Source organism: Seriola lalandi, unplaced genomic scaffold (assembly GCF_002814215.2).
Source record: "Seriola lalandi dorsalis isolate HSWRI2012SDOR001 ecotype SW California unplaced genomic scaffold, Sedor1 jcf7180002054577, whole genome shotgun sequence".
Classification (NCBI taxonomy): domain Eukaryota; kingdom Metazoa; phylum Chordata; class Actinopteri; order Carangiformes; family Carangidae; genus Seriola; species Seriola lalandi.
Window position 1 is genome coordinate 1,795,169 of NW_019525130.1, and position 27,402 is coordinate 1,822,570.

The 27,402-nt window shown below is 39.4% G+C and overlaps 1 protein-coding gene across 1 annotated transcript in view; it reads right to left on the bottom strand.

Annotated features, from left to right (window-relative positions):
- arhgap32b (Rho GTPase activating protein 32b) overlaps window positions 1–27,402 on the bottom strand; it is a 111,758-nt gene that overhangs the window by 49,603 nt on the left and 34,753 nt on the right. Inside the window, exons 3-5 of the mRNA XM_023417734.2 lie at window positions 16,542–16,647; window positions 12,617–12,711; window positions 12,243–12,327 (exon numbers count right to left, since the gene is read on the bottom strand). Of these exons, the coding sequence (XP_023273502.1) occupies window positions 12,243–12,327; window positions 12,617–12,711; window positions 16,542–16,647 (286 nt within the window). The remainder of the gene's footprint in view (window positions 1–12,242; window positions 12,328–12,616; window positions 12,712–16,541; window positions 16,648–27,402) is intronic.

Below are 27,402 nucleotides of genomic sequence, written 5' to 3' on the forward strand. Positions count from 1 at the left end.
GGGGGGGGGGGGGGACGGACGCATAGCGAGGTTAGAGGGATTTAACAGACGGGACTAGTCCCTGTGTAAATATGCCTTATGTAAAGCTTTTAATAGATTTCCTGTGGGTTTTAAAAGCAAACCTTTTTTGGCCTGGCCCCCTCCTCACCCCGCCTCTTGTCAAATAGTTATAAGCGGGCAGCTTTCTCTAATTATTCACACACACACACACACACACACACACAGGTCAGGTAGGAGAGGAGAGGACAGTTTGTCAAGTGTGAAGGAGGAAAGGGAAATAAATCAGTGTAGTCAAGCTGCAAGTGCCATAACATAAGAGAGACTATATGGAACAGAGTTTGGGTCCATAGTGTTTTTTTTTGCTGACTGGCTGGATGTCAGCTCAGTGGATAAATCCCAAACAGTGAAGGGGAACATGAATATCTCTGTGGGAATGTGAATGTACATCTGTACACAACCTTAATGCATTTGCCTTGAGACAAATGCATGTTTGGTACACGGCTGCACAGACAGTTTTCACATTTGCTGACCTAAATAGTTGGTGCTAGGCAGAGCATTCTCTGAAAAAGCCTTTAGTGCACAGGATGCAATGCACTTACATTTCCACATCAGTTGGAGGTGTAAAGAAGAACCACCATCGGACAGAGAAAATTCAACAGAAAATCTCTAAAATATAAAGTTACAGTATTAAACTCATTGATTAATCAATATGTAATCTCCTGGAGGTACAAAAGCATCACAACTAAGTGATTAAGAGGTTGCAAAATGACTGACAGGGGAAAAGAAAACATATTTCTGTTACACAAATTTGCTAATTATTCTATGCCTGAACAGTTTCGTTGTTTGACATGAGAGGGTTCTGTGCTGGTGTTTTAGTCTTTGCTTTTCCTCACTGGTTTGAAGTCAATGGGGTAGTGATGGTCGCTCACCAAGAGCTTCAGCCACCACTGTGTTTACAAGAGGTTATAATACACCCTCTGAAAAGTGCTATTTCTTCAGGGCAGACTGGATATTCACTATCAGAAAGAGACTTGACGGTCCGGCTGGATTGGAGCTAGCTGGTTAACATGTTAACTTCAGTAGAAGAAAAGTAATGACAAAAAAAGAAGAGTCAAGACTGTCACTGCTAGGGATAGCTCTTGGTGACAAAATGAATGAAGTTTGATGCTGAGGTCACAACATTTCTTCTAGACTAGTGAGTAAAGGATTAATGCTAACATTAGCATTTAGCAAAACTTACGGATAGCTTATTTAAGCTACTGTCAATCAAATATGATCGAATCACACCCACACAGTCCTGATGTGTAATGAATACTAGCTAACTAAATTGTTGATTACTTAGTTTTGAATATGTATTGTTTGGAAGAAATACCCAAGTTTTAAGGGGCTTTTATCTGTTTTTAATACCTAGGCACCACCCAAACAATGTCAGAAAACCGTAAGAGAATACAGGGCCTACAATTATCTATTAAATACATGGATTTATTGACATTTTTGACACTAGCTATTGCAGCGAGCTAGCTGATGGTGCTCACTGAAACTCCACAAAAAAGGATAGACAAGCATCCTGCAGTAAAATCCACTGACACAACAGTCACACTTTCACTTTTACCACTGTAGAGGTATGTGATGTCTTCTAACAGCCCACATGGTCATGAAAAAGTTATAATGTTGCTCTCTACAGTGAGCTACAGAAAATATTCATGAGCTTTATCAATTAATTTTAAACACACTGTAATACATTCTAAAGCTTTTTTGAGGAAACTTTAAAAACAAAAAACTTTTCAATACCTGCATATATCCTGTCCAGTCATTGCTTTGTTTTAGAGGATCACAAACATGTTCAAGCTGGCTGGAAAAGGTGCAAGGTTTTCAGGTGTACAGCTTTACATGACATGAAACTTACAGTATCTTCTAAATGACTGGATATCATGTTGAAGGTCTCACATCCTAATGCTCGGTTGATTTCATTTAGCAAAGTCTGTATCCAAATTCAACAGCATCATCACGGACTAATAATGTGTGGCCGTCAGACTGTCTACCACTGATATTACGAATAACCGCATTTCTAACCCAACCCTTTAACAGCGCTGTCCTCCAACGACCATGAGAGACACAGAGAAAGAGTGCGAGGTTTTGTGTGTGTTTGTGTGTGTGTTTGTGTGTGTGTGTGTGTGTGTGTGTGTGTGTGTGTGTGTGTGTGCGTGTGCACGCTCTGGCTGGTCTTTTGTTTGCTCTAACAAGGGCAGAATGAGTCTAACCGTTACATCATCCTCTGCTTACAAGGAGCAGAGAGGTCCTGTGAATGAACATGTGATGCAGGGTTTGACATCATCTCTTTGCAGGGCATGGCTCTCAGTTTGCTTTGTCCACAGTAACATTAGAGTGTGAACAATTATGGAGTTAAAACCAATCTAACATTGGCTGATTATTGGGTCATGAATATACTCTGGATCCTGCTGTTAGTCAATGCTGTGCCTTTAAAAGGACCCCCTGGCTGGCTGTGTGCTGCCCGGTGCTGTCTTCAGTTTAGTGCTGCAGTTGATGGATTGGGTCCCACTGGGGGAGGGAATTCATCTCTATGCATTTCTGTTGGTCCTTTGTGAGTGAGGGGGTTGAGTGGGCAGTGGGAGCATATTGTGTCACGATGCTCAGCTAGCAGGGTGGAAGCAGGCAGGCGAGTGATGGAGGGATGGATAGAAGGGTGGATGGATGCATGAGTGAGAGCAGAGTCAAAATGACAAGTGCAACCCCTCCCCCCTCCAGACTGTTTCTGTCACGTCAGTGTCTGAAGGAAGAAACAGCTGAGGCACATCAGCCGTACAGCAACACGCAGCGAGCTGGCCCAAAGAATGGCTGAGAGGGGCGTCAGTCTATATCATACGCATGGCCGCACGTATACATGCAGCCTACTGCTCCCATTCACCCATACACAGAAATCACACCCTCTTTAAGTGCATGCACTGTTGTTGAAATGAGAAGGGGGGGGGGGGCTCTTAAACGCAGATTGATTGCTGTAATTACTGTCGGAGGCTGGATACACCACCCTTCTCTGTCTTTGTCTTTCTCTCTCTCTCTCTCTCACACACACACACACACACACACACACACAGTCTCAGGCAACTTACAACTCACACCCCAGGTTTATTATTAAAGGACCAGTGAGTGTAAGATTTAGAGGGATCTTTTGGCAGAAATTGAATATAATACTCATAATTATGTTTTCATGAGTGTATAATCACCTGATACTAAGAAATGTTATGTTCTCAATAGCTTAGAATGAGCCATTCATTCTACTTAGGGAGTGGGTCCTCTTCCACGCCGTGTTGCTCCGCCATGTTTCTACAGTAGCACAGAATGGACAAACCAAACACTGGCTCTAGGGGGGAGCTTTTGCGTTTTAATGTGACCTGAAGGCAACCTTAGGATCTCCTTCACGGTTAGGAAGAGAGGGGTGAGGGGCTGAAATTGGCAACATCACCACTTGATGTCACAAAATCCTGCACACCGGTCCTTTAATCTATGTCCCAGAACATCCAAACCTTATTTGCATAACGTGAATTTCTTGCCTCAAATTGTTTATACATATCGGTTTCTTTGGTGCATTGCATTTCCTGCTTACACAGACACAAAATGTCTGACCTCTGGCTGTGTGTGTGAGGAGAGCGAGAAAGCTTTTGTGTTGACAGGCTGTCTATCTGCCTGTGACCTTACAGAACTAAAGCCAATTCACCAAGCCCTGAAAACAAACAGATGGTGAGAAAGATGGTGGATATAAGGTTGATCATACACTAAGAAAGCTGTCATGGTTGAGACTGAAACATTTCAGCTTGTTATAAACAAGGAACAGCAATCTGCAATCTGCACAAGTATTAAGAGTAGTCTACCAATGTAGCGTTACAATTTTATAAAAGTATCAGACTCACAATGGGAAGTTTTACCAAAAGGATCGAATCGATGCAGCAGATCCAGAGATATCTTCTGTTCTAAACATTCCACTTCCTTGTCAACACCCGGTGCATACATTTCCAACAATGCAACACGTTAACAGTTCTCTGACGAACTGTGGACAGTGTGTTATGGTATTAGCGGTTAATGTGGCCTGGCACCTCTAGCCTTAAGCAGAGATGAGGGCTGGGCTATAGAGGTCTGCTAAGATCGCTTCTGTCTAACTCCACACCTCCAAAACTTTTTTACTCTTCAAACTTGTAGTCTTCAGACCCAACCAATGCTGAGTCAAGTGACATCAGCTTAGGACATTTATCAGACTTTACACAGCTTTCTATGGAGATACTAAAGAGTTTATACAAAATGCAGTATCACGCCTAAAAAGGACTTTGTAAAATCAGTGAAGTTCCCCTTTAATAAATGGCTCAATGATGAATTCCAGAGGTGGAAATAATGTGGCTAATGTATTGCATCTTTGAAGAATCCTTTTAGACATGTTTTGAGAAATATAAAAATACTATGCTCTGAATAACAATTTGTCTAATACATTTCAAAATTCGTAAGATTACAACGACTCCTTCTCCCTTACTGAATAATCCAGAACATACAGTATATATATAAAATATGGAAATACTGTTCCTTCTTCCCTCTTGAAGAGGGAGCTGAGCTGGAAGGCAAAAGCTCTCGATTTACCAGTTGTTCTTCATTTCCCAACTATGGTCATGAGCTCTGGGTAGTGACCGAAAGAATGAGATTGTGGATACAAGCGGTTGAAAAGTGTTTCCTCCACAGGGTGGTTGGGCTCAGCCTTAGACATTGCATAAGGAGCTCTGACATCAGGGGGTGAGTTTGGAGTAGAGCCGCTGCTCCTTCGCATCGAAAGGAGCCGGCTCAGGTGGTTTGTGCATCTAACCAGATGCACAATGGGCGCTGTCCTTTGGAGGCACATTCAACTGATAGGAGGCCCCAGAATAACCCTGAGCACACCACTGAGATTATATGTCTCTCTGTATGTGCACCATAGGCTTCAAGTTTCATCATCACACTTGTTTAAGTTGTATACTGGACCATGATTGGCTCCAAACTGGTTGTGATGATGCATGTGCATACATCCAAGTAAAAATAACAAAAACACGTTTTTTCATCATACACCAAAGAGAATGGTGACGTAGATTTTGGACAGGACCATTTTGAGTGGTTTTGAACTCTCCATTAATAGTAAAATGTCTAAGAGTGTGAACCACAGAGAGGTCTATATGCGACAAGATGGGACAAAATGGCAGGTTGTAGGTAAACCATATGGAAGAGAAGGGCCGACGGGCACAGTGGGAGTGTAGTGCTGAGGTCAATAAAGTTGTTTTCCTGGTGTCTGGCTGCATACTGTATCATGTAGTCACAGGCCTGCAGGGCTGGGAGAGGGCTGAGGGGAACAGAGCGGAAAAGAGGGAAGCTGGAGGCCGTTCAAAAGAGACATCAAGGAGGACACAAGCGGTGGACAGTGAGCCTTCAACTTGTCTCTAGGATAAACAGCAAAATATTCCTGTTAACAGGAAGAATAAGCGAGGTTCTAAGAAAGTGGCTCCTTTATTAGATGCACATGCTTGTTAAAGCAAACAGCATCTCATTTCAACAACAAACTGCAGCTCAATCTAAACAGCATGTGGGACAGGGTCAACAAGTTCAGTTACTGTTCCAGTACACACTACAATTCACAACTTCAGTGACTTTATATTATCATTGTAAATATCTGCCCTCTGGCAATTTCTATGCAGTAGAGAGAACCATCCAGTAAACCAAAAAACAGACACATTAATAAAATGTGCAGCTCTATGAGTCTCGTCAATATGCAAGGTCAGAGGACAAAGTTGGAAAGGAGTCCTGCTAATAAAAGCCTGGCACAGCAGTAATGTGCAGAAAGGTATTTGTAAATGCACAATTTAGAGAAGGTTAAGGTGAACACTACTGGATTCCACTACTCTCAGGATTTAGGTCTATAGTGTGCATGTGATCATCAAAAATGGATGATAGAGAAGTAGAAAAAGTATCAGTACAGTGTGACTGGCTGATCAGATTGGTGGTGGCCTAGCAGTGTGGGTTTTTTTTTTTTTTTTCTTTCTTTTGGTGCATTTATTGCTGCTCAATGCCACAGTGTACCTAGGTTTTGTTGATAACCATCTGACCATCTTATCTTTAATCTCTGTCTTTACCGTAAAGCTCTTTGTAACTGTGTTTTGAATGGCGCTCTAAGAAAGTTATTATATTATCCTTGTCCCTTCATGAACCGGCTACCTTTTCAAAAGCATGGTAGAAATATGTGAAAAGAAAGAAAGTTTTTTAATTCAATCGATTCTAAGAAAGCAGTGTTAAAATCAAGAGGCTTCCAGAGCGGTCCTGAAACCTACACAAAACTGTTTCAAAAGCAGTGTATATATTGTGTTGCGATCTATTTTTCTAGTAATTGTTCAGTCTTCAGTGTGTTACTGATGAGAGAATGACCTCTGGCTTTGGATGGGCAGCCTGTTCAGTTTGATATAGAAGAAGATACAGAAAAAACAGCAAGAAAAGCAGGCGAGCTCACTACGACGAGCGCTGCACACAAACAAACAAGAGCCAATACTCATTTGAGCCATCACTCTCATTAAATTAACAACACTAACAACCTTACCTCTACTGTCCACCATGTAAGCATAATTAATAGTTGGCCAGCTGTTTTCCTGCAGCTGTGCAGGTTTGTAAAGAAAACTAGAGAATCTTTTCTTTCAGAGAAAAATGATATGAATAAAATATAAATATTATTTCATCTCGTCTCTTTGCTTTATTTAGCACCTGTGGCTCCACATCCAGAGGATCTGTTAATGACATCAATCTATATTAATAAAATACTTTTAGGTTTCAGGAACACTCATCTGAATTGATTCAGCTATCTTTACCATCATGTAAAGAGATAAATAAGTTGTAGAAATCAAAGTGATCGAGTCACATCTGGAGGTGTCAATAAAATATATATATATAGATATATATAGATATAGATATATATATATATATATAGATATAGATATATATATATATATATAGATATAGATATATATATATATAGATATATATCTATATATATATCTATATATATCTATCATGGTCAAACACTTGATTTTCATCAGAGGGGGTCTTTAGCGTTTTTAAATGTAACTGCTTTTATTAGGAATTGATTTTTGTATTTCTGATTGTTTGGTTCGTTTTATTTCTGCATATGTAATCTGGGCATCATTAAAAATGATGGTCACCCATCAATGTATCCCTGAGAAAATAAATAAAGGTTGATGATGATGATGAACGTGGCATATACAGTAGATGCAGAACAGGTGAAACTTGCAGAGACTTGCAGAATTCAGAATAACAAGTAGCTTGTTGTCTCCAACACGCACAAAGATGAGCTTAACTGTTCTTACACTATGCTGACAGCCTGACTCTACAATTGTGTCTGATGGCACAGCTTTATCAATAAATTATGTTATTCTTTCAAGAAGCTCTAACCAATTGGTGCAAACAAAGAACAGAAATCACTGGACCATCAGCTGTTGTCATTTTTATAATTTTCATGCAGGAGGCCCAAAATCCTCTTCACCGATTATGAACCTGATATGGAAACACAGTTGTTTAAATACGAGGCAGAGCGTGTCTCTAATGTCAAAGCAAATACCGGAAGTTTATTCAAGTTAAATTCCTGCTTTTCATAGAATCACCAAATGCTGTGAAGCTGCAGCCTCTGTGAAACTGTTGGTTCCCCTGATCCTCTCCAGGCTGCTCTCACCGACACATCAACAGAGCTCTGGGAAGGTGCTGTGAGGTTCAGTGTAACAAGAGGCCTGAATGACTCTGAGCTCATTCATTCAGACTTCCACTGCACTAAGGTCTATGATGTTATCTTTGGAATTGATTGCATTAAACATAGCAGCCATTAATAACCCACTGGTAGCTTAGTTGAAATGCAGAGTCCAAAACTTGAGATAAAGGCTGTCCTTAGGCACAATTGTGCTTTGAGCTAAAGGATAACATCAGAATGCCAACACGCTTAAAATAACATCGCTAACGTGTATATGGTTAGAGGGTATCATTCATCAATTCATCCTGAGGGGAAAAATAATTTACTGCTATCCATTCGATATTTCACAAAAAAAAGCTGCTGGTGGCAAATCCATCTTGTAGATGTTGAGATATTTCATATCATAAATTTACCAAAGTTATCGCAATTCATTTTCTGGGTACCATGAATATCTCCAATAAATATCATGGAAATCCATCTGATGGTTGATGAGATATTGTAGTGTGGACCAAAGCCATGTATTTAGACATCCAGCTCAGTCACATCCCAATTTGCCTCTCTGTATTCCCCTAAAGTGACCCTCCATTATACTCATACACTTACAAAAAAGCATGTGGCAGTGCTGACTCATTCCTAGTGAGTGTGTGAATGTCATGTAATATATGTGATCTACAGACACTTTACCTCAAATCACCATAAAATTACATGTCTGCATTTAGTTTGCTGGGCTCACAGGGAGCTGAACTGCTGCCAGGTTTAGCAGCATGCTCCACTGAGATAACAGGATCACAGCGTGTTATTTGTGTTATTGCTACAGGTACACCTGCATATTATACTGTAAATGTTTAAAGACACTGTTTCAGTGAGACTGAAAAAAAAAAAAAACTCCAATTAGCCTCAGTGCTGCCAATTAACTCTTCACATCAACAACAAATTTAATTGGACTGTCAAAAACACTATCTGTCAAAATGTCCACACTGAGCTCAGAGACCCGTCTCAAAGTATCAGTACAGCCAGTTTATCAAATTACATTAACAACAGTTGCTCGTCAACAACAAATTTTGGTTGTTTGCACAAGCAAAACATTAAATTCCAATGAATCAACAGCTTGGTCACCAGCAATTCAGAGAATGGGCAAAACTTGATAATAAATAATAATAATAACACAAAATGAAATTATGTAAATGAATCCAGTTCATGTCAATGTCAGTGACTGAAAGACAGAACAAAAACAAAAGGACTTGCTGGTTAAAAGTCTAATGTTATCTAACATACCAGAGTCATGGGACAACAACTGCCACGCAACCACTGCTCTGAATTCACACAACTGCTTGGCCTTCTGTGACGATGAGATCCTGATGTTTCCACAACAAAACCTTGCCTGACTTAAATTCTGCTTTGGCAAGGTTTTTTATTATGGAAATGAAAGAATATGTCTTCCAGCAGAAGGCCGAATGCCAATCTGAGCCCATGTCCTGACCCCGTCTCAGTTCAGTACACTGCACATAGTCTGTGAGGCTTGATGCAGAGTGCAGAGCTCAGAGGAATAACTTCAGGTGGGTTTTAAATATAGAAATATTCCTAAACCTTACCGGTGCAGCTACAAGAGATGGCAAAGGGCTCTACTACAGTAACATAAAAAAAAATAAAACAAAAACTGATACCATAGTTTTGCAACTTGACAGACACTTTTGTCAAATAACCACCATGATGAACATAAAACTTTAATTCGAGGAAACACTCTCTGCTTAATGCTTAACTCGTTTTCATTCATCATCTCATCAAGTATTTATATCATGTCGGAATCATTTGGACCAAATAAACAGAATACACTTGTGACCAAGTCATTAAACAAGGAGAACATGTTTGGCTGAGTCAAGATTATACATAAAATATATTGACTGACACAGGGAACAAATACAGAATAATGAATCCTTTAACAAACAAAGAAGATGTGAGTTACCGTTGGGGCTCTGTTCGCTCAAGAGAAGAGGCAGGAGCCGAAGCTGAATACCAAAACTAAACAGCAGCAAACACCCAAGCAAAACAGAGAGGCAGGACTACTTGAAAGCAATATGAAAACCACAGAGGGTGAGACAGTCACGCTGCTCTGTGCCAGCACGAGCAGCCAGCACACACAGCTGGGATAACAAAAGAACCTACTGACTACAGACAATTCAAATTAGCTGAAAGAGTTTCCTTTATGCATGCAGTGAATGGACAGATAAGAGTCTGTGGTGTAACCTGAGTTATATCAACAAATCACCTGCAGGTGAAGTAGATGGAAGCTTTTCAGCACACACTCTCTCATTCTGCTCTCTCAACAGCAACATGCAATAAGTTAGTTGACTGCTGACCTCTACTGGTCCCATAACATAATGACATATATGTGGGAGAGGCAAGGATCTCCTGTGAAGTCTTTATAACGATGAAACAGCTAGAAAATCCTCATTCACACTCATATACACATTTTCTGACTTTTGATTTTGGCAATTTCAAAAGGACCATTTCTCATTCTCTATACCTGGTTATTCCTGTTCACTTCCACACAGGAATGCATATAGTGAAAGCTACATAACAAACGCTAACTATACCATTTCGTCTTTAAGCAGATAAAGCACAGTGGTTTAGTATTACACTTACTGACAGAGGGAAAACTCACTAGTGACAGTTTTTTTTTTTTTTTTAAATGGTCAAAACTGAAATTTTAGACCCTAGTTAGGGTCACGCTCCAAAAGCACTGGATCCTACAATTGCTATGATGGCCTTAAAAACTCACTTCTTTCAAATCCCACACCTTCAGTCTGTAAAGGAGAGTTCCTGATAAATATCAGCTCATGCCAAGACAACTTTAACAACATAATAAGGGTCGTGGTCCTTTTAAATGCTAATTGGTACTGATTTGAGTTACAGCTTTCACATTTAACTGATTTGATTTTTTTTCTCTCCAAAAATGTCCTACAGTTAATTACTCTAATTACCTCAGAGAGCAGACAAACTGTAATATAATACCCCAGTGTATATGCTAACACACATCCTAGCTAGTGTTGGAGTTGATAAGATCCTCAGTCCCAGACTGTTGTGGTGATGAGCACTAGCATCCTCCTCGGAAAATCTTTATTTTTATAGCACAAACCTGGAGAATAACTGCACAGGGGAAATATTAATCACTCAAACCGATGTCAAGTGTGTGCCAATAGATGGGACCAGCAGAGCTGTGCTGATTAAGTAATACTTGACTCAAGTGAAATATTAGTCATAGGTCAGTTTCCTCTCTTTTGCTTTTCTTTTCCTCACCATGACTGAGGCATTAAATTTGGATTATTGTAACTTTCCAGACAAATGCGTTTTGATGGTAAGGAAAAAAAAAAAGATACATTAAGAGATACACATACTCTGTAATGCAAAAAGGATCTGTATAAAACCTGCTCCAAAAAGAGCTGCTGGCTGAAGTGAGGTGTGAATAAGATCAAGTGCAGGAAAAGCTGAGAGTGTTCCCTGTATTCAGGCGGTCTGTAACAGCCAGGCTCCAGCACCTACTCAGGCCAGTTGTCTGAAGCTGGAATGAATAAGGTTGTGTTGTAGCCAAGAGCCAAGAGGAAGTGCAACAAACTGCAGTTCTTGGAATGACCACTTGAGTCTGGCTTGAAAAGTGAGTCAATCCCCATCGACTCCTATGTTAAAATGTCAACTTTAAATAAACATGTTTACAACCTGGTACTAAAATGGTTTTTGGTCTCTATAGATAATTTCCTCCTCATTTTTATATATCATATATTTTTATAAATCAAATGTTTAGATTTTATTGAGGCTTAAAGTTCTGCATAACTGATGCCCGTTTGAGTGACAGGTGGGTGAGGGTATGCTTGCCACAAACTGGCCTGCACCAAAGTCTCAGCTCCACACACGCCCCACCTCTTTGCCCATTTTTTTGAATAGCCGGCGGTTAGATGGAGGGCCAAGATGGCGACGGCAGGGCAGCTCACACCGAGCTTCAAAACCGCTCTTCAGAAACCTATTGGTGATGTCACAGAGGTAGCTACATCCATCTTTATATACAGTCTATGGTTGTAGCCGACGGGGGGCATCCATGATGACATATCACACAAATGCAAATCATCAACCATCTCCTTGGTATCAACAGCAAAGGAATTCTGCTTGATGTCAACTGGAGGATACATGAGTCATAGTTGTGTCTGTATGAAAATCATCTTTCAGTTTCTTCCCCAGCACCGCCGGGGTGAGAGAGAGAGGATTTGTTTTTGAAAAAATAAATACCAGTAAAGTACAAAGCCTTTGCCTACACCACGTTTGACATCCGTGGCCAGTTTCACCAAAATTATAAAACCTTCTGTGACACATCCTGCTCTGAGAGCCGTCAGCCCAGCCCCAGGTTGAATTCCTCATCACTTGGGATATATGTGATTTGACTTGACATTAAACTTGTAAAGGAATCAGGGAGAAATGTCTTTACCTGAATTGTACCGAAGTCCACGTTTTCATAGTGGAAGTGAGCACACTCTGCCAGTTTCGGGAAGTGGCCCTTGGTGAAGCAAAGTCTGAAAACATGATACACGTACACTCAGTTCGGTTAGCACTTCATCCTCTGCTCATGACAACACCTTGGAGTGTGTATGACTAGTATAAGACGGAGGGTGCAGTGCAAATAGGGGGAGTGAAAGGAGGAGGAAGACACAGAAATAGACTCGGTGAAGGGATGCAGGAAACAGAGGCGAAACAGAGCCGGTTAAAAGCGATAAATAGAGATGAACGGAGGGAAGGAGAGATGTGAGAGGGGGAGCAGACAGGCAGAGGCAGGTGTGTGTGTGTGTGTGGGTGTCTACTCACTTCTTGACATTCTTGACTTTCATGCTGGCCGTGCTGCTGCTGCATGAGCGCATGAGGGGCTCTGTCCGCAGCTCGGGGATCTCTGCACTCCTCGCCTAAAACGCACAAGCATACACACAAACATCAGCGACGCAGGTGGCATATAGAAATAAATCTCTGTTACACTGTTTGATAATTTTCCATTCAGGTTTTGCTTCAAGGCACCATTCAAGAAAACCAACAGCCACTGATTATTGTATTATAAAATCCTCTGTCTTGGTCTTTTTGGTGTTTAAGTTGAAGGACCTACAGAATGTCAGCACATGAGATGTTGATGGTAAAGCAGCCTCATTCAGAACTGACTTCATCAGGCAGACCAGCAAGTGAACAAATTAATTTCATAAACAACATGTGCAGCATTTAAATTAATGACATAGCAATGACAGCACAAATGTAGATCAGCTGTTGTTTCATTCATTCATTCATTGTTTCATTCAATTAAAGATGCTTCATGGAAGAAACATTAATAGCCACGTTCATTTTGATCACATAAGCTTGTGAGTTGAACTAGTTAATACTTTATGTGCTTTGCCTTTCTCAGTATAGCATATTGAGTGTCAGTGGCCATGTTTTCTTTTTCTTTCCATCACATTACATCTACATTGCTCTTCTTATTTTCACTTCTAAGGCGAATCAGATCAGTGTCTGACTGGCTGAAGTCATGGTGCACGTATCACACAGGCAGAGACTATAACCTCCACAGATACATGTAAGGTAGGTTCGGATTTACAGCTCAGCATCAGATTTCGCTTTTTGATATTGCTACAGTAACACTAGTGGATCAGAAACCTGATCGGGCCATATATATGTTATTATATTCCTCACAGCAGGTGTGTTTACATTGCTTTGTTCAATCTAAGTTACGGTGGGAAAGTCCAACTTGTTTGAATGCTGAGTATGAGACCATTGTTTCATTCTCTGTGATATGAGCGGAGACTGTGGTGAATCGCAGGTTTGCAGTGTAATGGCTTTGCTACATCTGAAACAAAGGCTCTTGTCAACCTGCTTCATGTTGTCTTTATTCTCAACAACCTCCACCAGTGTCAGAAACTTGTAGGAGCAGATACAAGTTGGCCAATCACAGTTCCGACATAATATTTTAGCATCTTTTGAGGAGGCTCACATTAGGTACAGAGTATCCAACAGCATAGCGCACAAGTATAAATGAAGCTACACTGTCTTTTTCTTAACCACAAAATTTAAGTTTAAGTTAACTACAGATGCAGTGATCCAACCTTTTCTCACATGAAAGCAGCTCCCAGGGTATTTGCTGAGACAGATTCCTGATCCGATACCAGTCCTCTCTTTTACCCAAACTTCACATCTGCACACCTCACTGTGTGGAACTTGATGAGTAAATGTGAATATGTAATTTACCAGAATTGCCATGGTTCTAAAAACTGAGTTGGCAGCCTGCCTAAACAGGAAGCGGAAACCATGGATTTAATAATAACGCTGACAAGGTGGACGCTGTGATGTAGATCGGATCAGTGAATGTGAATCGGTTACGCCTGAGCCAGCTGATTGTATCAGTGCATCTCTATTTCATGGTCTTTCCATGCCACACTATTAAACCAATAGAGTGTTCCTTAACAAACCCACTCACTTGCTTCATTTGACCTAAATTAGACTGAAAATCAAATGCAGCTGTGGTCAACAAAACATTAACAGAGCCTGGGGAATCTATTCTGGTGCAAACAGATTTTTATCAGCGGACGTGTTTATTGTGGGGTTTTTATTTCAGTAATCTGACAGCAGGTTATTGGAAGCCACCTGAGAGACAAAATTATATTAAAATGAAGGCAAGAAAAAAAAAAAAAAAAAAAGATTGTGATGGAAGTGATGTGAAGTGATGGAAAACACATCTATCGGAGGGCAATTGAAAAATCCTATGAAGCAAAAAGGAAACAAAATCTGCAGCAAAGAGCCACTGGTCATGTGAGAGAATAACATCAAGTTAAGCTGTATCTGTGTGGTTCTGTGAATTCAGCAGCCAGACGGTCAGTGGCAGTTAAGGTGGTATGCAGATGAGTTCAGACAGTCTAGTCCACCTCTATCCAAGGTGTTAACTGAGCCATGCTGTTTGGACATGGAAGTCATTTTAATTGTTCATATGTATTAGAGCTGCGATGATTAGCTGATTCATCAAGTGCCGATCGGCACAAAAACAAATCGGCAACTATCTTGTTAATCAATAAAGTCCCATATTTTACACTTGCACAGTGTTTTACTTGAAATGTTGATCCATAAGTAGATACATTTGTGGTTTTAAGAACTTAAAACCATCTAAATGTATTTTACATCTCCTCTCTTAGGCTTCTCTCTGGAGCTCTAGCAACAACAGGTCAGTGAGCCAATCAGAAGACAGGAGGCTCTGAGATTCCTACCAACAATCTCTGCTCTCAATTTCTCATTTGTGAGGATTTGCTGCTTCACTCTTTTTTAAATTACCATTAACTAAATCTTTGGGTTCTGGACCTTGGACACATTTTTCACCTATTTCTGACATGTTTTAGACCAAACGACTAACTGATTAATCAAAAAATAATCAGCAGATTAATTGATGATGAAATGATTGTTAGTTGCAGCACTAATGTATAGAGTTTTAGAAGCTGATATATGTGTGTGTGTGTGTGTGTGTGTGTGTGTGTGTGGACTTTTGTGAGAACCAATCTCAGTTTTAAACCATAGTAGTCGCATTTCTGCATTGTGAGGACATTTTGACCAGACCTTATGTCTTCAAAGGACTGTTTAGAGGGTAAAGCTTGTTCAAGTAAGAATTTGCTTTAGATGAGGCTCAGGATGATGGTTGGGTGGCTATTTAGATGTGACAGTTAAGGTTATATTTAGGTGCTAAGGAATGCATTTGTCAAAAAGGTTAGTCAGAAAAACAAAACCAGCATTTGGATTGTTCCTGTGTTCTTTGACAGTGTGACTGATAATTATTGACAAAGACGTTCCTGTTCATTTTATCACGACATTGCAGGGATTTGGGAATGTTTTGTTCCATTATGCCTCGCTCTGCAGTCGACACAGAATATAATCTATCCTACACAGTGCAACAGGGCGTCGGTGTGACAGCTTACACTAAGTTGCTTAGCGCTTTCTCATCACCTCCTCAAACCACCAGAGACATACATAATGCATGCTACTCCAGTATAGAGTCCCTCTCGTATCAAATATTGAACAAAGAATAGCAAACATGCAGTATTAAAGGCCCCGCCTCTGATATCAATATTCATTAGCCTTGTGAGGTTGTTGTTTCTCTTTCTCTTCTGTTGCTCGGTCGAAGTAAGCGCTCGTGATGGGGCTCCAACCACGCGCCGACCATGGGTGGCTCGGCATGTTACCATGGAGACGGCCTCATTTTCAGCGTGCAGTTGATGCAATAAGCAACACCCGCACCGAAGATAGGAGGGAAAGGAAATAATGAATTATTGTGTCTGGTGAATGGAAATCCAGGGTGAGGAGGTGGGCTGAGATGAGTAGATGACACAGGAGTACGCAGATGGCAAGTAGATGACTATCTATGCAAAAGGATCTGGAGTAGAGTAGCTTCAGGACACCAACAGTCATCTGCATTAATCATGAATGTGTGGTAGTGTTTCAGGAGCAGAGGAGACACGGTTTCAACAGGAAAGAAAGACACAACTAATCAATCCACCAGGTTAAAACCAGACACAGATAAGAGTGTGACACGCAGCAAACAAGCTGATTGGTGTGGCGTTATCAGTGAATCTGAAGTGTAACCAGCGACACTCAGTATGAGCTGCAGTTGTCCCAGGACAGTTAATGTACCATTTGTATTTAATAACAGTAACCATCTCATACCACTGCATGTGTGTGTGTGTGTGTGTGTGTGTGTGTGTGTGTGTGTTTCTCTCACCATGGCACTGATGGTCTCCTCCCAGTCAGGTCTCTCTCGGGGATGGATGTGAGCCAGTTCAGGCACAATATCGTCCTCCTCCAGGTGACGCCCAGGCCTCAGACCCCTACAACAAACACACACATAAATACACAAACTTAGAACTGAATTTATTACAATTTCACGTGGGTGATATTTAACTTCACTTCAGTCCGACCAACCCAAACCATAACCCAGATACTTATACAAACTTTATTAACTGTCATACACAACCTCAGAAAAGCAGAAAAATCTCATTTGAGAAGCTGGAACCATCAAATGTTCAAACAATTAACCAATTACCAAAATACCTGCCAATTAATTTTCTTTCAATCGACTAATTGATCTTTGGTTCAACTCTAACAAGTTAAAAATTCAATGTCAGCGCTTGAAACTCAAACATATCCTCTATTAACAGCAATGTAAATAAGCATAGAGTATTTACAAACTAAACACACAAGCCATTTTTCATATTTTATTGATTTATAAAAAATCGAAGACGATGAGGAGCACTGGGTATTTTTCTACAAATCATTAATGGATATTATTTTAGCCTCTTAAATAGAGATGCAATGATAAGTTCATCAACAGGCAATTAATTTGCAACTATCTCACTATAATTGTTTAAATCTCTCATATTTCATTGTAAACCGAGTATCTCTGGTCAGACAAAACAAGCTATTTGTCGACATCACCTGGGGCTGCATTTTATACACCGCACTATTAATGGAAAATAAAATAAAAAACAATAAATCAGATTAATTGATAATGACAATAAACTTTAGTTGCAGCCCTGCTATGAAAAATGATCTGAGTTGATCCAGCCAGTGTGACTGGTCAGGGAGGGAAGGTTTGTTTGTTTGATTATTTAGATCCACATTAGCTTTTGCATTGCAGCAGCTATTCTTCCTGGGGTCTATACGGGTTTGATGTTAACAGTACAACTATACATATTCACAGTACTCATCACAACACAATAATACGTGTAACACAATATGACACATAATAATAAGTGATTCAACAAACACAAAAAAATAAACAAGCTGCGACTGAATCTATCATTATTTAACAGATAATTATCATCTTACAAAATTGCATGCCCAGGAATCTATACACAAAATTATACTCATTAATTATGAAAATTTGTTCTTAGGTAATGCTCTTTTAGTGTTTTTTTTTAAAAACCACATATATTATTTTGTTGTACAATATGATTTGGGAGTGAATTCCATTCCTGCATTGCCCCGTATGTTACTGTACCGTGAATTGATGTGGGTTTTAGATTTTGGTAAAGTAAAACAACCGTCCTTTTTACATCTAACCAAGACAGACATTCATGCATTTTGCTGATATCTGTTCTTAATCCATAAGAAAAGCACAACACCTTTCCAGTTTAACATTAGAGTTGTAGTCCAGGTGAAGAGATGATAAAAATCCTGAAAGGAAAAAGTTGTCTGTGTCTAGTAGCTGCAGCACCCAGTTCAGGACATTTTAAATGTGTTCAGCATTCAGACAACAAGAAAGGAAATGAAATAGGGCACAGACATTGGATAATTTTGTGAAGATACATTTGAGTTAGCGCTGCCTTCCAAAAAAACTTTAAGTAGATGAGACGTCTATCTACACAGTTGTCTTGTCTACTTCAAAGACTGCTCTTTATTCCAGAGAGTCCAAGAGAAAAACAGAACGGGGTCGGAAATGAAATAGATTTGCACAGCAGCATTTCACAAAGTGACTAGTGACGCACACAGAGCGCACATACAACATACTTCCAGCCACACACCACACACACACACACACACACACACACACAGAGAACAATACGAGGATGATTTTTAACCATCAGTCTGAATGCAGCAGTGATGCATCAGAGACATGAGTCTAATAAACTCCAGCAGACAGCAGAGAGAAGATGGAACAGTCTGTAGCAGCTGCATGATGATGACTTCCAGCAAACACAGAGACAACGCCTGCGTTAAGATAATTGGACTTAAGGGCCGGGAACTCGAAAAAATGCAGGGAAATAAAGTTTAGTCATGAGTGATTCTCTGTACTCCCTGCTCCCTCAAACCCTCTTACACAAATTCTCACTGAACTCGCTTCAACAGTCGGTCTAATTATGTCTTTTTTACTCAACAATTTTCATGCAAACCTGTACAACCAGAGTTTCAAAGAACAAGACTTAAAGATATAACATGATGCTGATATATTACTGCTTCATTAAGTGCTTATTTGTTACTGAATAGGTCTGTTATCTGTAGGATTTGTTCTTCCATTCTACCATAACCAAAGGACAATAGATACAGTATGTTGGTGAGCATCTATTTTTCAGTTCTTTGTTATTTTAATCACCAAGGATTCACTACAACAGATGTTGTTTATGCAATTATATTTCAGCCTCAGTCTCTGAACCCATTTTCAGCACAAAAAAAGGTGTGTAGAAATTATCATCACACACACACCCGCACAAAAAAAAAGAAAAAGAAAAAAAGAAAAAACAACAATCTAATTTGAGCAAACAAAAATCCCTTCTGTTCAACTGGAAAATTAAATGAGACGGTTTCTGATTGGCCGTTTTGTCTTCAATCCGATTGCTGGTGGGGGTCACTGGTTACTAGGGAAGCAGGATTGGGCTGAGAGAATGGTTAATGATTGTTTAACTCGATGATTTCATTTTTTTCTAATGAAAAAATGAATGATTAGTATAAAATTGGATGTGTAACAGGCAGTTATCTAGTTAGCCACCTAGCTTAGCTATAGCTAACATTTGCATTAGCGGAAGAAGTAGGGGATGGAAACAGCTTTTAATTTGCATTTTCTCCTGCAAATGTTTTTGCAAATTCAGTTAAAGATTTGCTCTATAATTGAACAGAAAACACTGAGTTGAGTGAGTATGTGGAAGGAAGTATGTGTTCAAGTGCAAATGTGTAAAACTGAATGAGTTTTTTAGTGTGCGCTTATGTGGATGCAAATATATTTACACACAAAAACAGATTTTTATTTGTTCAAATTAATTATTCTTTATGATAGTTTCTCTACAAAATATAATTTATGTTAAAAAATTTCATAGCCGTCTTGTTTATCCCATAACAGGATATCGCAGCCATCTTCAAAAAATGTAAATTGTCCGTCATGATGCGAAATCAAGGCCACTGACCATCCTTCGCCACAATCACCCGAATGGCATGCTTTAAGCACCGATCACCAGGGAAGACTTGAGAGCCACTGTCAGTGCAAAGCACTTTCAGACACTGGGTGTAAAGATCAAGCTTCAACAGTGCATTTCACTTGCCAAGTGTTACCCTACTCTGTTTAGAAGTGCACTCCGGCATTCCCAGCATTCCTTGGTGAGGAAGCATGTGAGGAGAAGGGAGCTGCTCCTTCCAGCACCTGCTCCAAACGCACCGCAGCAAGAAAAACTGCCTGAAAATGGTGTTGTGCAGTTCTCTCCCCAGCCTCCCTGCCCATCCACCCTCTCCCCCTTCTGCAAAACCAGATAAGAGGGAACTGTGGAAGAAACATATCTTTCAATTTAAAATGATGTGAATTTTTCAATCTGTACTATTTTCCAACACCTTCTCAATTTTGGTGCATAAAAGCAAAAGCAGCTCCATTTTGCTCTGAAAATGAAAGTGATCAATGTCTCACTGCGTTTGCCTTGGTTGTCACTCTCTTGTCTAAGCTTTCTCGCCACTGAATGTCTGACTCAACATATGCTCAATGCCAGACCAGAATATTTCCCTCACACAGACCAACAGGTCTGAGGGTGGAGGTCATACACTGCTGTCACAAGGTCAACAGTGGCAGCTCACACACTCAAAGAAAAAGCTACACCACAGCTTTCACACAACTGCTTATTTGGCAGAAGATATAATATTAATACTGAACTTCAGTGATTTAAACACAAGTCCTGCGTATAAATAATTTCACTTACTTTCATTAAGTCACTTCAGTTTGTGCTGCCTGTGGACTGGGTTTATCACTGTGGAACGATTGCCAGCTACTGAAAATGTCACTTCCAGTGTTAATAACCATCAAACATGACTTTTTATATTAACACAGTGAGCTGTTGTTGAAGTAGTTTAAGATTTTGACAATTTTTCAGACTAATCATGTAACAGCCAGGTTGTGCAGATAAAGACTTATGTACAGTATAGGGCTGCGTGAGAGTGCAACGATTATTCTCATGATCACTTAATCTACTGATAATTTTCTTTAACTGATTAAATGTTTAGTCCAAAAAATGTCATAAATTTAGTGAAATTGCTCATCACAGTTTCACTGAGTCACAAGTGTCATCTTAAATAGGGCTTCAAATCAATATCACGATTATTTCAAACTTCTGCCTCAATTACGATTCAAGAACGATTACTTATCTTTAACTATGTGCTCTAACAAGGTCTGTACTGTAAATATGCTGAACTATTAAAGCTTGGATATTTTTTCTTATGAAGGAGTGATTTTAAAATAATTTACGGAAACACACACAAATGAACTATTTATGGCTATTTGTTGACCATTGAATGTTTTGAACAGTTGAAATCAAAGCATACATCACTTGGAATGAAAACATCTTGTGAAAAAGGTCACGTTATAGTTGATTTAGTGGTGGTGTTATATTTTGTCAGTGAAATTGTTTTTTATGCAGTGTTTAAATTTGACTTCTTTTTGTGTGGGGTTGTCTGCACTGAAGCTTCATTGCTCGAGGCTCAGCGTTTGCGCTCGGTGTCATCCGTATCACCAGCTTCACTTTGAATGGATGGACTATTGTTAGCTGGACAGGGTGGACACATGTGACTAAACGCGAGGTAGTATTTTTTTAAGTGGACAGTTCATGAACGCACATATTAGGGAAAGTATTAACTGAATTAACTGGCATGAGCAAGATGAAGTCGGAGAGAAGTCTTAAATGTCGGTTTTGATACTTTTCCTGTGAACTGCTCAGCCCTAGTCTACTGAAAATCTAATTTCAATACATTGAGGGGCAAGTACTGGCTCCATATTAGAAATAATCTCTGTCCAGACTAACACACCTGAAAACGCACATCACATGACCATTCACGTACACTGGGCAAACAGGATGCAGACTGTCTTCTCTGCAGTAGATTAGTTGTACAAAAATACAACTAACGAGGAGCAAAGGCAGTTGTAGCGTTACAATGCAGAATTAACTACACAAAAGCTGCTAGCAAAGACAACAAGGTTGGTGACGCTTGTAATTCCTTATTGATGTTGCTTTCACCACTGGTGGTCGAGGCTGATCCCATTCAGAAAGACACCGTGGGTGTCAGCGTCATTGTTTCCAAAGTCCTCTGTTTCTACCCATCCAAGCTACAATGCAACTCCGGAGTTCACAAACTAAAGATGTTGTACAAACAGCGTTTCCAGATGTCACTGTTTTAGGTGCTCGAAAACTCCACAGTAATGTTGATGGCTGGAGAAAACATAGCAAAAGTGATGTGTTTTAAAATGTTAAACGTAGTAGTGTGGCTGTAGCCAAAGAAGAACAGCTGATGCTAAAAACTGAAGCTGGAACTCGGTAATGTTTGGCATTTAAAGTCAGTTTTCTGTTGCCTCCAAAATGAACAAGCAGTTGATACAACATTTCTCTAAAATAAATGCAACAAAAAATTTGACATCATAACCATCAAGAAAGATGAGCTACTGCGGGACTGTTGTATTAGGCTGAATTAGTTTTAGCTAGGTGTTCCTAATAAACTGCCAACTGAGTGAAAAAAAAAAAAGAATTAATGAGGAAAATCTAATTTCAATATAATGACCAATTCTATATACCTTCAGGGTTGGTTCGCTGGTCCTTTCCAGCACTAGGAAGGGTGCTCTTGATCTATAACTTGTTTGTGTTTCTGGTGAAAGATCATTGATCTGACAACCGCAGACAAGCAATGAGCCCAGAATGGCTGCTAAATGAAAATGTTATTTTGTTCCCCTTAAAATTATCATATGTGAATGACAGAAATATCTCCTGCTTCAATCTGCAGCTCTCAATTATTGAGTTTAAATCTAACAAACAGCACAAATCCATTTAGGAGAGAAGACATGAATAAAACCAGCCAAAAAAAAGGCAACAAGTACCGTCAGTCTGATTGGCTGTGAGCAATGTTTACAGGAGCAGCTCTTAAGAGCATAGCATGTTTTCTGTACTGGAATGAACACACATGGATACATGCCACTTATAGACCTGCCAATAATACCCACCAGAGAATATCATGGCACTGGTCTGATGAAAGAGATATCCAGTGAGTGGAGGCTGAAGGCTGAGGAAGTGAAGTGCCTCATGTTTGGCTGCACAAGAATTAAACAGTATTTTGGTCAAGTAGAAAATGTTTGTTGTAGTCAATGATTTATTCTCAAGGAATAAACTAGTGTATGACTCTCTCTCTCTTTGAACTGGCCATCTGAGGAATTAAGCTATCAACATTTTCAAGTGCAATTCTCATCTGTAATAAATCAAAAGTGTATTATATTGTACAGTGATAATTGTTTCTCACATGCATGTTACAAAAGTTTACTCTCTTTCTTCTTGTGATTTCAAAGTATGAGGAGCAACATGGTGCAAATCAGTCTTAGTTTTGACAGTTTCACTCTTTTTGACAAGTGAAGCAATGGTGTTTTCTATCTTTGAGAAACAGCGATTGCCTGCGTCGACCTTGTAACTTTAAAAATTATTGTTAAGACAATCTTCAAAACTCTGTAGGATTTCACTCTACTCACATTTACTGACAATTCTGACTTCAGACTGTTTTGTACTTTAAAAAGCACAGAAAAAAAGTACTAAGCAACCAGCAACAACCATTAACAATCTATGTTTCACCTTTATTAAAGCAGTTCCAAAGAGTACCACTTAATAACAGTGTTAGTCATTTTTTTCTTGAATAGTAGCAAATCTAGGCCAAACTATCCAATTTCACAAGAATGACCAGTAAATTGTATTTAAGGGTGGATGTTGCTGTAATACGACCCAGTGTCTACTTGCTGCCTCTGGGTGAAACTATGACAGAATTTATGAGGGTGAAATTCAAGCTTGGTTTTGAGGTTGCTGAAGACATCGAATCAATGACAGGGAACGGTTGTGCTTTCCTACAGAAAACAAGTCAGGCAAGACAAGGCAGACTGGAGGCTACTGTGAGTCGCTATCAGAAAGTGAAGAAATGGGATAGCTGGTTAGCATGCTAACTTCAGTGGAAGATAAGACGTTAACAAAAGAGTTAACATTGACATTACTTTCCACCTCGGAAGAGTGAAGGAATGAAGTTGATACTGAACTTGCCTTTTTTTTTTACTAGATCATGTTTTTCAGTACTTCCCACCTGTATATAACAATAATTCCTCATATAGTCAATTATCTCATACATCAATTATATTATTAAAATGCTTCGAGGGATCAACCAGTTAAAAAATGATTAATTAATTTAAGTTCATGTAGGTTTTTATTAAAATCAACACCACCCATTCTGATCTGCTGATCTTCCTAGCTACTGCAGCTCACAGTGGTGACAGTGCTTGCTACAAATGTGATGGTGCTGACTGCTGCACAATCCACTCTCACAACAACTCTCACTTATAGTTTATAGTTGTATATTGTCTCCTGTCTCCGCCCAGAAACAGACAAAAAATATTTCTAATGCCTGACATCTGCAGTAATGTTATAAAAAGTATATTAATACTGTTGTGGAAAATACATACAGTGCTTCTGAAGACTATTCAGGATCTGCAAATAGCCTGAAGTACAGAGTAGAGACTCTTCAGGACTTTAACTGTCTGAAGTCTCATAGTCTCTCTTTGCTGCTTTATGACCAAGAGGGAGGGATAGTAGAAAGGAAGGACAGAAACTTGTTATTCTGTAAACAGCAACACCTCTGTTGGTGTCTACACTGCACCTGTTTGGCCAAAGTACAGTTGAGGAGTCTGACAGAGATCAAACAAAGATCAAGCATAAAAGAAGTTATCAAATTCGACTCTGACTGATTGCTGGTGTCTACTTGTTGGTCAAAGACAGTTTTGTGGATAGAGGGATGTTTTGATGTTTGAAAAAAATAGGATTTAACTATGTTTATTAACCTCACATGCAACTACTATAAATTTAATGCTACTTTTGAATCTTGTGATTATGTTTGAATATTACTGAGCAATGTCCAGTTTGCCAATAATGTGATATCTTTATAAATGTCAGTTAAATTTGTAATTCTTTGGCAAATTCATTTAGAAGTTGACTTTTCCCTGACTGACTAGTTAAAACAAAAAGAAAAGTAATTTTGTCAAATCATTCAGCCCTACATTAAACCTAAGAGTAAACATGTTGAGGCAGTGTGAATAAGATATGACTCATCACAGGAGATTGTAACCCGCCCTGAATATATGATCAAAAATCAAATCTATTGTGCAACCTGAACACGGTTCATTTCCACCGCAAAAGAAAAAAGCTCTGGAAAGTAACAAGCAGCAATAAGGAGAGAGAGCAAGAGAAGGAAAAAACATGGAGGAAGCTATTAGTAGGCAATGCACGGGATCTCAACCTTATGCATGTTCTGGATGTCGTCCACTGGCTCCAAGTCTCTCCACTCGGCCAGCAGTTTTGCTCCTATCCCACCGAGGCTGTTTCCCTGTCCTACATATGGCTCAGCAGACAAGACAAGGAGTCCACTGTCTGTCTGGTTTTCCTCTTCAGTTCTGTCATTCAGATATTTACAGCAGTAACCTAATGAGTTGGGGGAAACTGGTCACTGTGTATAATAGATATTTTCACTCAGCTCAGGCATGGATCTGATGGATAGCTGTGTTAAAAACCATTCTCTGAATAGCAGCATGGCTGTCGTATAGCATCAATTACAAGGCAACCAAAACATAGAGGAGCTGTATAAAAGCAACCTAATTGCTCTCCCTTGCACAACTGCAGTATATGATGTATCTGGGGAACATATGGATATTAGAGCTGAGGGGATAAAATGATCCCTTGCTCATTTACAAAAGTATTCAGAACCTTTGCTGTTGTTGTAGATTAATGGGGAAAAAATTTCAATTTTATCCATTTACAATTAACAGGAAACACCAATGGAGAGTCAAATGGCTGCACTTGCAGCAAAGAAGGTCACACAACATCAGTGATATCTGTTGCAAAACATGCACACAACCTGTGCCCACAACGATGGGAAACACAACACCATTTGAACAAGTAACATTACCATAGCACCCTCCCAGTACACACTGCAGCACAAACAAGCCTCTTGTGGCAACGTTTAAACCCCAGCAGCAGTCGTTGTCTGCCTTTTCAGTCGTTACCCCATAGGAGTTTGAAAAGAAGCAAAGAAACAGGAAGTGTAATTTCATATTTTATAGTGAAAGAGATGATATGATATATCCCTGGATGGAAGCATTTTTCAAAAACAGTGCTGTCTCAGCTTCATGCAGAGGAAAAGTGGAAGAGCATTTTTACACAATATGCCACGCGTAGTGATATGTTGTCTAGCCACACAGCAGAGACTTATATAAAATTAATAAGCATGAATGTTACACCATGATTATTTCAAACCATAACAAACCTTGTGAATTTATATAAGATTCAATCCTAAACTGAATTCAGATTAAAGGTGCCTTGTGGAGCTTTCCTGTAAACAATGTTTACATACAGTTTTATTCAGTAACACATTGTGTGTATCCTTGAGGTTTAACAAACACGTTGAATGCGTTTCCTTCCTCATTGAAGGTATTAAATTTATATATTGATAATTATCTATATCGATCAATATGAAAGAAAATGATATATTTATACTTATATTATATTTATAATATTTTTGGCCACAATGACCCAGCCCTACAGTTTATATAAAAATCCATGTGATTAGGTTGAATTAGTGAATGAATAATTTGTGATTCTTGCTTCAACAAGTTTCATAAACTACCAATTGCAAACTACGCCTCTGAAGAAACAATGACTTCAAACAACCTGCTCCCACATTCAATTATCAACACGGTACAAGATATTGAGAATACAATGTGTGACCCATGACTCTGTGGAGTGAAAAATACTGTATAAATCTTTGTGTACCAAAGATACGATAAAAAACTATTATATATTGACTTATTTCAGAGGGTTTGAAATTCAAAGTGGTGACATTAAAACCTCTAAAATATCAACTATGCTTTAGCAAAAGCTGTAGAGCTCAGAGCAACAATGAACAACAAAATCCACGGAGCACTAAAGAGAGGATTTTACACCTCCATAGTCAAATAAGATGGCAACAAATGTCATTATCCCACATCAAATTAAATTCCTCTCTGTGCAGACCTTGGTGTTGACTTTTATTCTATCAGCAAGGAGATTCTGCATAAAGCAGCACTCCAGTGATTTGGAACTGCACTTTCATAAAGTAGGGGAGCAGCACAGGGCGAGTTATCCTTCCTAGTATGGGTCGAGCTCAAAAACAACATCTATCTAAAAAAAATATTAAAAATATCAATGTAACTCAGCTCGTAGTCCTAAAACACTAACATAAATTAAAACGAAATATGACAGCTTGTTTAGCATTGTGCTAGTTTAGATACTAAAACAACACATCACCAACAATAAATCATCTGCCTGTATAAGTTAATGAAATGCTACACCTCTACCATACTGTGCATACATTAAATCATCAGCTATGTGATCTGTGTAGTTACAGATTGATGGGAGCTTGTCTGCTGGCGTGGGCCTCCTCCTGCAGAGTGTACCGTTCTGTTGGGTGCTCATCTGTCTTACTGGATTAGGGAATCGCAAACAGTATATACACCTTTACAGCGTTTTTATTCTCTTTCTGTGTCGCCTCCTGGGGGCCTAACGTCTCCGCCC